The sequence below is a fragment of the Jaculus jaculus genome, chromosome 8 (assembly GCF_020740685.1).
Source record: "Jaculus jaculus isolate mJacJac1 chromosome 8, mJacJac1.mat.Y.cur, whole genome shotgun sequence".
NCBI classification, from domain to species: Eukaryota; Metazoa; Chordata; class Mammalia; order Rodentia; family Dipodidae; genus Jaculus; species Jaculus jaculus.
The window spans coordinates 41,787,896-41,800,964 of record NC_059109.1 but is presented as its reverse complement, the minus strand read 5'-3'; the positions used below and the strand labels follow the sequence as shown (position 1 = coordinate 41,800,964).

The 13,069-nt window shown below is 45.5% G+C and overlaps 1 protein-coding gene across 1 annotated transcript in view; it reads left to right on the top strand.

Moving 5' to 3' along the window:
- Nucleotides 1-13,069, top strand: part of Dnajc17 (DnaJ heat shock protein family (Hsp40) member C17) — a 35,315-nt gene that overhangs the window by 12,642 nt on the left and 9,604 nt on the right. Inside the window, exons 2-4 of the mRNA XM_004660791.2 lie at nucleotides 10,738-10,807; nucleotides 11,104-11,162; nucleotides 11,358-11,445. Coding sequence (XP_004660848.2) covers nucleotides 10,738-10,807; nucleotides 11,104-11,162; nucleotides 11,358-11,445 — 217 coding nt within the window. The remainder of the gene's footprint in view (nucleotides 1-10,737; nucleotides 10,808-11,103; nucleotides 11,163-11,357; nucleotides 11,446-13,069) is intronic.

Sequence of the window (13,069 nt, the reverse complement as noted above, 5' to 3'; positions counted from 1 at the left end):
CTTGTTGTTTGTTTTGTTGTTGTTGTTTGTTTGTTTTGTTTTCACTTTTTGAAATAGGGTTTCAGTCTAGCCCAGGCTGACCTGGGCTATGTAGTCTCAGGATGGCCTTGAACTCATGGTGATCCATTGGCCTCTGCCTCCTGAGTGCTGAGATTAAAGGTGTGTGTCACCATGCCCATCTTTATTTATTTAATTTATTTATTTATTTGACAGAGAAAGAGTGGGGAGAGAGAGAGGATGGGCACACAGGGCCTCCAGCCACTGCAAACAAACTCCAGACTTGTGCACCCCCTTGTGCACCTGGCTAATGTGGGTCCTGGGGAATCAAACATGGGTCCTTTGGCTTTGCAGGCAAGTGCTTTAACTGCTAAGCCATCCCTCCAGCCTTATTTTATTTTTTATTTATTTATTTTTTCAAGATAGAATCTCACTGTAGCTCGGGCTGACCTGGAATTCACTATGTAGACTCAGGATAGGGGCCTTGAACTCACAGCGATCCTCCTACCTCTACCTCCCGAGTGCTGTGATTAAAGGTGTGCACCACAGCACTTGGCTTCCTTTTTAATATATATATATTTTTTTATTTTAAGACATAAGTTGTCTAGTTAAATTTGTTTTGTAGCTCAGTTTGTAAAACTTTCAATCCTCCTGCCTCAGCCGCCCAAATAGCTGGTATTGCAGGCCCACTGCCAACACGCCCAGCTTGATCTAGCCTCTTGAGCTGCTCACAGAGAAGAATTCTTTCCTAATAAACAGTATTGAAACTGGAAACTTGTTCTAAAAAAAAAAATTATTTATTTATGAGAGAGAGAGAGAATGGATGTGCCAGGGCCTCCAGCCCCTGCAAACAAACTCCAGAAGCATGCATCTGGCTTATGTAGGTACTGGGGAATTGAACCTGGGTCCTTAGGCTTTGCAGGCAAGCGCCTTAACCGCTAAGCCATCTTCTCTCCCGTCCTGGTAGCCTGCTTGCTTTCTTATTTATTTGTTTATTTGAGAGAGATAAAGAAAGAGAGAGAGAGAATGGGTGTGCCAGGACCTCCCACCAGTGCAAACAAACTCCGGACGTATGTGCCACTTTGTGCATCGGGCTGTGGGTCCTGGGGAATTGAGCCTGGGTCCTTTGGTTTAGCAGGCAAGTGCCTTAACTGCTGAGCCATCTTTCCAGCCCTGGAAACTTTTTAAAGATCTGCTGTAGGAGAGTTGAGTTTACCTGATGAGGTGGAAGTCACTTCATAAGGGCTAGACAAAGCTGACAGTTTGTAATACAAAGCACCAAAATTCAGGCCTGCTGGCTCAGAGTCAAAACAGGCTTCAATACAGGCCCATCAACATGTTGCCGTGGATGGTGGAGAGGAGCAAAAAAAAAGTAATAACATCAAAATAGAAGAGTCGTAGCCGGGCGTGGTGGCGCATGCCTTTAGTCCCAGCACTCGGGAGGCAGAGGTAGGAGGATCCCCGTGAGTTCGAGGCCACCCTGAGACTACAGAGTTAATTCCAGGTCAGCCTGGACCAGAGTGAGACTCTACCTCGAAAAACCAAAAAAAACAAAAAAACAAAAAAACAGAAGAGTTGAGCTGGGCATGGTGGTGCATGCCTTTAATTCCAGCTTTGGGTGGGGGTGAGGGGGACAGAGGCAGAATGATTGCGGTGAGTTCAAGGCCACCCTGAAACTACATAGTGAATGCCAGGTCAGCCTGGGCTAGAATGAAACCCTACCTTGGAAAACCCCCCCCAAAAAAAAAAAAAAAAGAAAAGTTGAAAAGAGGAAGGGTTTTAGTGGTTGCTGGAGAGGAGCAAAAGAAAGAAATGGGAGGGGATTAGGATCAAAATATGTACATGTATGAAAATTGTCAGTTAAAAAATGACCTTCGGAGCCAGGTGTGGTGGCACACACCTTAATCCCAGCACTTAGGAGGCAGAGGTAGGAGGATTGCCTAGAGTTTGAGGCCACCCTAAGACTACATAGTGAATTCCAGGTCAGCCTGAGCTAGTATGAGACCCTACCTTGGGGGAAAAAAAAAAAAAAAGAAAATAAATAAATAAATAACCTTCAGGGGCTGGAGGGATGGCTTAGCAGTTAAGGCCTTTACCTGCAAAGCCAAAGGATCTCAGTTCAACTCTTTTTAAGCCAGATACATGAGGGGGGCACATGAATTTGGAATTTGTTTGCAGTGTCTGAAGGCCCTGGTGCATCCATTGTCTCTCTCAAATAAATAACTAAAATATATTTTAAAAAATGGGGCTGGAGAGATGGCTTAGCAGTTAAGGTTCATGCCTGTGATTAAGGCCCAGGTTCGATTCTCCAGGTCCCACATAAGCCAGATGCACATAGTGGCGCCTGCATCTGGAGTTCATTTGCAGTGGCTAGAAGCCCTGGCGCGCCCATTCTCATACACACTCTCCCTCTGACTGCAATAAATAAAAATAAAATCTTAAAAAAGGATGACCAAGAAAAAACAACAACAACAAAAACCAGAAAAAAGATGACTGAGCAGGCATGGTGGCATACACCTTTAATCCCCGCACTTGGGAGGCAGAGGTAGGAGGATTGCTGTGAGTTCGAGGCCACCCTGAGACTACAGAGTGAATTCCAGGTCAGCCTGAGCTAGAGTGCGACCCTGCTTCGGGGGAAAAAAAAAAAAGAGAGAGAGAGAGAGAGAGACTTTTGGACTGGAGAGATGTTCTTAGCGGTTAGGGCATTTGCCTGTAAAGCCAAAAGATCCTGGTTCAATTCTTGAGGACCCATGTAAGCCAGATGCACAAGGGGGCACATATGTACACGTAAGCCAGATGCACAAGGGGGCGCATATGTCTGGGATTTGTTTGCAGTGGCTGGAGGCCCTAGCATGCCCATTCTCTCTGCTTCTCTCTCTCTCTCTCTTTCAAATAAGAAAATTATATATATATATATATTTTAAATTACCTTCTAGGAGGGCCGGGCATGGTGGCGCACATGCCTTTAATCCCAGCACTCGGGAGGCAGAGCTAGTAGGATTGCCGTGAGTTTGAGGCCACCCTGAGACTTTATAGTGAATTCCAGGTCAGCCTGAGCTAGAGTGAGACCCTACCTCGAAAAACCAAAAAAAAAAAAATTACCTTCTAGGGGCCAGAGAGATGGTTTAGCACTTAAGGCACTTGCCTGCAAAGCCTGACAACCTGGGTTTGATTCCCCAGTACCCACATAGAGCTAGATGCACAAGGTGGTGCATGTGTCTAGTTTGTTTGCAGCAGCTGGAGACCCTGGCACACCTCTCCTCTCTTTTCTCTCTTTCTCTTTTTTTTTTTTTTTTTTTTTTTTTGGTTTTTCGAGGTAGGGTCTCACTCTGGTCCAGGCTAATCTGGAATTCACTCTGTAGTCTCAGGGTGGCCTTGAACTCACTGTGATCCTCCTACCTCTGCCTCCCGAGTGCTGGGATTAAAGGCGTGCACCATCATGCCCGGCGATCTCTCTTTTCTTTCTTTCTCTCTGCCTGCAAATAAATAAATAAAAAGTATTTTTTTTAATGGCCTTCTAAGCCAGGTGCAGTAGTGCACACTTTTATTCCCAGCACTTGGAAAGAAGAGGTAGGATTGCTGTTAATTCAAAGCCAGCCTGAGACTACAGAGTGAATTCCAGGCCAGCCTAGGCTAGAGTGAGATCCCACCTCAAAAAAAAAAAAAAAAAAAAAAAAGGTTTCTAATTCAAACAGAGGAATGGGCCCTGTTCAGGGCAGGTTTAGCAGTAATGAGTAGTTAATCCAGACAGACATACTTAACCAACGTTCTTAGCAGTAGGTATCGGTCCATGGCCACTATCCATGACTTCTACTCTTCTATGTTTGAATCTTTCAGAGCCTCTGGGGGCTAGTCAAGGATTGAGTGTTGGGACTGCCTCTAGCAAACTTGAAACCAGCCCGATGAACCCAGAGAACTAAAATTGGGTTCTTCTGTATCCATTGTGCACCAGGGTCTCTTTCTGGTATTCCTGCACTCACCCCCTACCCCCGTTTCCAAGAGTGGTGAGGTGGTGAGGGCCATACCAGACACTTAGGCTACTTCCTACATCTGACTTTGAGGGTAACTTAGGAGTCAGAGCTGCCAAGCTTTGCAGGTAAGTGCCTTTAACCACCGAGCCACCTTCTCAGTCCCGAGCCCCCATTTATTACGTGAGGCAGGGTCTCACTCCAGCCCAGGCTGATTTGGAACTCACTCTGCAGCCTACGCTAGCCTCAAACTCATGGTGATCCACCTATTTCAGGTTCCCCAGTGCTGAGATTATTTTATTTTTATTTGTTTGAGAGAGAGAGGCAGATTGATAAAGAAAGAGAGAAAGAATGGGTGTGCCAGGCCTCCAGCCACTGCAAATTAACTCCAGACACATGCACCACCTTGTGCATTGGGGTTACTGGATCCTGGGGAATGGAACCTGGGTCCTTTGACTTTTTAGGCAAGTGCCTTAACCACTATGCAATCTCTCCAGCTTTGTTGTTTTTCTTTTATTTATTTATTTATTTTGGTTTTTCAAGGTAGGGTCGGTCTCTCTCTAGCTCAGGCTGACTTGGAATTCACTGTGTAGTCTCAGGGTGGCCTCGAACTCTTGGCTATCCTCCTACCTCTGCCTCCTGAGTGCTGGGATGAAAGGTGTGCACCACCACACACAGTTCTGTTGTTTTTATTTTTTAACTCCTGATCCTCCACCTCCCAAGTGCTGTGTATGATTACAGATATGCACCACCATGCCTAATTACAAGTCTGGAGATTTTTATTGAGTATGTCACTTTGTGTGTGTGTGTGTGTGTGTGTGTGTGTGTGTGTGTGTGTGTTTGTGTGTCTGACTGAGGTAGGGTCCCGCTCTAGCCCAGGCTGACCTGGAACTCACTCTGTAGTCCCAGGCTGGCCTCAAACTCACAGTGATTCTCCTACCTCTGACACCCAGGTACTTGCAAATAAATAAATAAAAAGTATTTTATCTTTTTTTTTTTTTTTCGAGGTAGGGTCTCACTCTAGCTGAGGCTGACCTGGAATTCACTATGTAGTCTCAGGGTCGCCTTGAACTCACAGCGCTCCTCCTACCTCTGCCTCCTGAGTGCTGGGATTAAAGGCATGCACCACCACACCCGGCACTTAAAATGACTTTTTAAAAATTTTTTGTTTATTTTCATTTATTTATTTATTTATTTGAGAGCGACAGACAAAGAGAGAAAGAGGCAGTTAGAGAGAGAGAATGGGCACGCCATGGCTTCCAGCCACTGCAGACGAACTCCAGATGCGTGTGCCCCCTTGTGCATCTGGCTAACGTGGGACCTGGGGAATTGAGCCTTGAACCAGGGTCCTCAGGCTTCACAGGAAAGCGCTTAACCACTAAGCCATCTCTCCAGCCCACTTAAAAGGATTTTTAAGGGTTAAATACAGCATATAAAACACTTCAAACAGAATTTATTATATGGTAAGCATTATGTAAATGCTAGCTATTACTTTTGTTTTATTTTATGTTTCTTGATTTATTTGAGAGAGTGAAAAATAGGCAGAGAAAAATAGGGTGAGAGAGAGAGAGAGAGAGAGAGAATGAGTGTGCTAGAGCCTCTAGCCACTGCTAATGAACTTTAGATCCGTGTGCCCCCTTGTGCATCTGGTTTATGTGGATACTGAAGAGTCAAACCTGGGTCCTTTGGCTTTGTAGGCAAGCGCCTTAACCACTAAGCCATTTCTCCAGCCCCTACTTTTGTTGTTTTAGAATTTAAATGATTGCTGACTTTTTGTTGTGAATAGTGATAAAGATAATGATACAATAAAAAACCAGTGATGCCAGGCATGGTGGCGCACATCTGTAATCCCAGCAATAGGGACGCAGAGGTACCAGTGATTATAAATAGTATATTAGTTTCTAGATCCTGCTTTTAATTAATTAAATTTACTGTATCTATTTGAGAGAGAGGAAGAAAAGAGAGAAAGAGGCAAATAGAGAGAATGGGCACACCCAGGGCCTCTAGCCACTGCAAACAAATTCCAGATGTATGCACCACCTTGTGCACCCAATTTTACATGGGCACTGGGGAATCAAACCTGGGTCCTTTGGCTTTGCCAGCAAGTGCCTTAACTGCTAAGCCATCTCTCCAGCCCTAGATACTGTTTTAGATAGAATCTTAGAAGTGGTCTTGCTTGCTAGGTATGGTGATACCTACTTGCCAGCCTAGCACTTGGTGGGGGGGGGGGAATCTCACATTCAAGGCCAACTCTGACTACATAGTGAGTTCCAGGCCAGCGGGGGTTGCATAGTAAGATCCTGTCTCAAAAAGCAAACAAGGAGCCTGGTGTGATGTTGCACACCTTTAATCCCAGCACTCAGGAGGGAGGCAGAGGTAAGAGGATTGCTGAGAGTTTAAGGCCACCCTGAAACTACAAAGTGAATTCCAGGTCAGCCTGGACTAGAGGAAAAAAAAAAAAAGGGCGGGGGGAGTTGGCTCAGCAGTTAAAGGTACTTGTTGCAAAGCCTGACAGCCTGAATTTGATTGCCCAGTACCCATTTAAAGCCAGTTGCATAACATGGCATATGAGTCTAGAGTTAGTTTTCCCTAAGAGGCCCTGGTGTGCCCATTCTCATTCTCTTTCTCTCTATCTCATAAATAGTTTTTATTATTTTTATTATTTTTTTTTTTTTTGAGGAAGGGTCTCACTCTTAGCCCAGGCTGACCTGGAATTCACCATGTAGCCTCAGGGTGGCCTCGAACTCAATGGTGATTCTCCTACCTCTGCCTCCCAAGTGCTGGGATTAAAGGCATGAACCACCACTCCCGGCTCATTGTAGTTTTTTAATAACAGATCTATGTTGGTGAGCAGGTGGTCCCAGGTGTCCATAGGTGGGCAGTGGGGAAGATGGGAGGACAGGAGGAACATCTGCATGCTGGGCCTCAAGACTTCTGTTGAGAGCCCTTCCTGTCTCTTAAGTCTCCATTGGAAAGCCAGACTGGCCCTGGCAGGTGCAGGTGTGGGGCTGGCCATGGGCAGCAGGTGGCAGCACAGCCCCAAAAGTCCTGGGCGAGGTGGCTGTCTCTGGAGGTAGTTTCAGTCAGGTGACTCTTCTGGCAGAAGCTGCCTGCCTGCCTGCCTCTGGAAGTCCTTATTGAGCACACTTGGGTGTGGAAGTTCTTAGTCATTGTTTCTATGGAAACTGGGGAGCTGCTGAGCTGCTCCTCCCAAGAGTTTGAGCAGAATGGAAGTAAGAGGCAGAGACCTTAGAAAGCAGAGTCATTCTGTGGTCTTGGACCGTCTTTCATACCACAGCTGCATAAGTCATATGGTAAAGAATCTGGGTAGCCATTTTTGCTAATAGAAGCAACGCCAGCTGGGCGTGGTAGTGCACACCTTTAATCCCACTACTGGAAAGCAGAGGTAGGAGGAGCGCTGTGAGTTCGAGGCTAGCGTGGGACTACAGAATGAGTTCCAGGTCAGCCTGGGCTAGAACAACACCCTACCTCAAAAAAGAAAAACAAAATTAAATTAAAAAAAGAAAAGAAGAAGGGAAGAGAGGGAGGGAGGAAGGAAGAAAAGAAGACTAGTTAGAGCGGGGTAGGCATGGAATGCATGCTTGTAATCCTAGATACTTGGGAGGCTGTGGAAGGAAGGTCTAGAATTTTGTTTTTGTTTTTTTGAGGTAGGGTCTCGCCCCAGCTCAGGCTGACCTGGAATTTACTTTGTAGTCTCAGAGTGGCCTCGAACTCATGGCGATCCTCCTACTTCTGCCTCCTGAGTGCTGGGATTAAAGGCGTGCACCACCAGACCCAGCTGGATTTTTTTTCTTTTTCTTTCAAGTTAGGGTTTCACTCTAGCCCAGGCTGACTTGGAATTCAGTGTCTTAGGGTGGTCTTCAAATCACAACAATCCTCCCACCTCTGGCTCCCAAGTGCTGTGATTAAAGGCATGCACTAGCATGCCCAGCAATGGATTTTTAAAAATGTATGTTTATTTGTTTATTTCTTATTTATTTGAGAGAGAGAAAAAAGGGGGGGGGGAGAATGGGTGTGCCAGGACATCCAGCCATTGCAGATGAGCTCAAGATACATGCATCTCCTTTTGCATCTGGCTTAAGTCAGTCCTGGGGAATCAAACCTGGTCCTTTGGCTTTGCAGGCAAGTGCCTTAACTGCTAAGTTATCTCTCTAGCCCTGAATTTTTTCTTTTTTTTTCTTCAAGGTGGGGTTTCATTCTAGTCCAGACTGACCTGGAATTTACTATGTAGTCTCAGGGTGGTCTTGAGCTCACAGTGATCTTCCTACCTCTGCCTCTTCCAGTACTGGGTTTCGAGGCGTGCGCGCCACCACGCCTGGCTGGATTTTTTTTTGTTTGTTTATGTGCAAACACGTGTGTGTATGTTTGCTTGCCAGGTCCTCTTGTTGCTGCAAATGAATGCCCATCTGTTCTGACAGGTTTGTAAGCAAGTGCTTTTAATTGGGAACTATCTCCTCAGTCCCTAATTTTTCAGTTGTGAGTGTGGGTGGGCGTGGAAGGAGGGTTTTTGGATTGATCCTCACATGTCCCCATATTTGAGGCAGGATTTCTTGCTCTAGATTCTCAGTCTGCTGTTGTTTGCTGCATTAGCTTCCAGGAAGTTCTCCTGTCTTAGCCTCTTATCTTGCCTTGTGTGCGCAAATTATAGAGGGTTTTTTTTTTTTTTTCCAGAGGGTCTGGGAATTAAACTTGGGTACTTCATTTGAGCTATGAACACTGTGTGATCCACTGAACCACTACCCAGTCCAAGAGATCAGGACTTTGGAGGCCATCTTGGGCTACACAGCAAAAACAAAGTAAAACAAAACAGGAGCTAGAGAGATGGCTCAGCAGTTAAATGCACTTTCTGGGCAAGCATGAGGGGCTGAGAGGCCCTGAGATTACCAGAGTTTGAATTTCCAGATCTCACTTAAACATGGTGGCACATGACTTTAATCCCAGAGTGGATTATGATGCCTTTAGAAAAAAAATAATTATATACTTGCCTCGTTACCTGTAACTATTTATTTTAAACTTCAGAACAGTATGTACTGAATATTATGGTTTTTTTTTTTTCCATCACATTACCCTAAAAGTTCCTTTCTGAGTCAGCACAGACACCTCTATTGTATCTTATTTACTGGTTTATTTTGCTGTGACAGGGTTTCTGTCTAGCCCAGGTGGCTGTGAACTCAAGATCCTTTTGGCTCAGCTCCTGAGTGTTGTGTTTACCAGCAATGTAACAGGATTTTGTTGTTTGTGAGATTGTCTCATGTACAAGGATGGCCTTGAACTCCTGCTCTTCCTCTTCCTGAGTGCTGGGATTACAGAAGTATGCACCATGCCCAGCTATTGTAATTTAAAAAAGATATTTTGGGGGACTAGAGGGATGGCTTAGTGGTGAAGGTGTTTGCCTGCAAAGCCAGAGGACCCACGTTCGATTCCCCAGGACCCACGTTAGCCAGATGCACAAGGGGGTACACGCATCTGGAGGCCCTGGCACACCCATTCTCTCTCTCCCTCTTCCTCTTTCTCTGTCAAATAAATAAATATATATATTTTAAAATTTTTTGTTGTTTTTTTGTTTTTCAAGGTAGGGACTCACTCTAGCTCAGGCTGACCTGGAATTCACTATGTAGTTTCAGGTTAGCCTTGAACTCACAGGTATCCTTCTACCTCTGTCTCCTGAGTGCTGGGATTAAAGGCATGTGCGCCACGCCTGGTTGGGTGGTTTTGTTTTTGTTTTTGTTTTGTGTGGGTTTTTTTTGTTTGGTTGGTTGGTTTTTGGTTTTTCGAGGTGGGGTCTTACTCTGTAGCCCAGGCTGACCTGGAATTCACTGTGTAGTCTCAGGGTGGCCTCGAACTCTCTGCCTCCCCGGTGTTGGGATTAAAAGCGTGCGCCACCATGCCCGACGAGTGTTTTATTTTTAACAGGTCTTCTTGTTGGAAATTTGGCTAGTTTGAGTGGGCACCTAGTTTAAACATTGTTTCAGTAAGCATGTTTGTATATTTACTTTGGCATACCTCTGTAGTCCAAATGCCTAGGTTGGGTCAAAGGGAAAGTACATTTTAAAAGGAGTTGCTACATTTTTCTTCAGAAAGTTTGCCCCAGCTTCCACAGCCACAGTCAAGGGTAGCTGTTTGCAAGTAGCTGTACAGAGACCAGGGAACTGAGACCCTGCCCCTTCCAGCCTTTGATATTGGCAGTGGTGAGCCTGAACCTATGTCATGAAATAGGCTTGGCTTCTCTGCTGGGTGGCAGTGGCTGCCTCCCTCCATGGCCCTTGCCTCCTTTGTCACAAACATCCTGGTGGCTCTGAAGAGGGATGCAGCAGCCTCTTTTTTTAAATTTTTTTTATTTTTATTTTTTTTTGAGGTACGGTCTTGTTCTAGCCCAGGTTGGCCTGGAACTCACTCTGTAGTCCTAGGTTGGCCTCAAACTCACAGCAATTTTCCTACCTCTGCCTCCCAACTTCTGGGATTAAAGGTGTCCACCACCACACCAGCCATTTATTTATTTGCAAGGAGAGAGAGAGAATATCAATGAGAATGAATGGGCCTCTTACTACTGCAAATGAACTCCAAACACATGTGCCACTTTTTGTATCTGGCTTTACATGGGTACTGGGGAGTCAAACCCAAGCTGTCAGGCTTTGCAACAAGCACCTTTAACCGCTGAGCCATCTCTCCATCCCATAGCCGTATCTCTTCAGCAAGGTTTTTCCTGCCAACCCTGGGCTGGGAATAAATGGTTGATTTCTGACTCTTCCAGGTGAAGAAGGCTTACCGACAGAAGGCCCTCTCCTGCCACCCAGACAAAAACCCAGATAATCCCAGAGCAGGTGAGACTCCGGTGAAGAAGAGACTGACTCTTCTGGCTACTGTGTTCTGCTTATCTAAGCTGTGTGTGCATGTTGTGGGGTGAAGTCGCATATGGCCTGCCTCAGGCAGTGGACCCTGGGGCTTCACTTTCTCTGCCAGTGGTTGATATGGTCTCCATTCCTTGCTAGCCATCATCTGTTAATGTTGGCTTCTCTGCCCTCCTGTGGCTTCTTTGAAGTGTTTATCTGAGGAAGCCTATCATCGCCACATCCAACTTGATTCCTTCTCCTCTCTTGTTTTTGGTCCTTGTGTGTAGCTGAGCTCTTTCATCAGCTTTCCCAGGCCTTGGAGGTGCTGACCGATGCTGCAGCCAGGGTAAGCCCCCCACCCCTTTACCTGATTAGAAACGACTGCTTCCTTTACCCGAGATCCTGTCCTCCACCACATGGCACTCTCCTTGCTGTCTAAGCCCCAGAGACCCTGGTGGCTTGGGCCAGGGGCTGGGAAGACTGTAAAGGTTCTGTCATTTTTCTCTGGCTCACTCTCTGCTCTGTTCCTTTCTCCTACCAGGCTGCATATGACAAGGTCAGGAAAGCCAAGAAGCAGGCGGCAGAGAGGACCCAGAAACTTGATGAGAAAAGGAAGAAAGTAAAGCTTGGTAAGTGACCTTGTGGTTCTGGCTGGCCTATGGTTCATGAGTCTCTATCACCTTTCTTCTTAGAGGCTCTGGCAAAATTGTCCTGAGAGGTTGAGTCCTGAGGACACTCTGAGGAATAATATCAGTTACTAGATTTACTATGAAAGTTCAGTAACTTACTGGAAATGAGGAATTAAACTCCACTGTGAGTGAAATCAGTGTTCTTATTCCATATGTTTGGCTGGGTCTCTTTGCATTATTTTCTAGCCTCATCTCCAACAAGAGTTTTCACTCTGAAGAGCTTCTTATAAGGACTCCAAGGGGGTCAGGCTTGCCTTCTTAGCAGCTTTATTTCCAGAGTAATCCTTTATATATCCCTCCCTTTTATTTTGAAGCAGAATTTCACTAGAGTTCAGGCTGATCCAGAACTCACTATGTAGTCCAGGATGCCTGGAACGCATGGTGATCCTCCTACCTCAGCCTCCTGAGGGCTGAGATTAAGGGTATGCACCACCATTCCTAGCACATATACCCATTTTTTAAAAAGACTTTTTTTTTTTTTTTTTTTTTTTTCGAGGTAGAGTCTCACTCTGGTCCAGGCTGACCTGGAATTCACTATGTAGTCTCAGGGTGGCCTTGAACTCATGGAGATCCTCCTACCTCTGCCTCCCGAGTGCTGGGATTAAAGGCGTGCGCCACCACGCCCGGCTTAAAAAGACATTTTTATTTTTTATTTATTTATTTATTTTAGAGACAGAGAGAGAGAGAGAGAGAGAGAGAGAGAGAGAATATGAGCATGCCAAGGCTTCCAGCCACTGCAAACAAACTCCAGACACGTGCGCCCCCTTGTGCATCTGGCTAACATGGGTCCTGGGGAATCAAACCTGGGTCCTTTGGCTTTTCAGGCAAATACCTTAACTACTAAGCCATCCCTCCAGCCCACATGTACCCATTTTTAGTATACAATTCAATAATTTTTACTGAATCTACTAGGTAGTGCCACTATGATTATAAATCATTTATTCATTTGTTTTTTGTTTTGAGTGTTGCTTGTTTTAGAGACAGGGTCTCCCACTGTAGTCCGGGCTTGCCTGGAACTTACTATGTATCGCAGGTTGGCCTTGAACTTGAGGCAGCCCTTCTGCCTCAGTCTCTTAAGTGCTGGGATTACAGGCATGAGTCACCTCACCCAGTTTATGAATCAATTTTAAGACATTCCATCACCTGGTAAGGCTGACCCAGGTATTCTTTACCTAGTTTTTCTTCCCCACTTAGGTATTCTATGTATTTCTTTTCTTTTCTTTTTTTTTTAATTTTGTTGTTTTGGTTTTTTGTAGTAGGGTTTCACTCTAGCTCAGGCTGAGCTGGAATTCACTATGTAGTCTCAGGGTAGCCTTGAACTCTCAGTGATCTTCTTACCTCTGCCTCCTGAGAACTGGGATTAAAGGAGTGTGCCACCACGCCTGGCTTTTGTTGTTGTTGTTGTTTCAGAGGTAGGGTCTCACTCTAGTCCAGGCTGACCTAGAATTCACTATGTAGTCTCAGGGTAGCCTCAAACTCATGGTGATCCTCCTACCTCTGTCTCCCAAATGCTGGGAATAAAGGCGTGTACCACCACACCCAGCCCTTAAATCTATTTTTAATT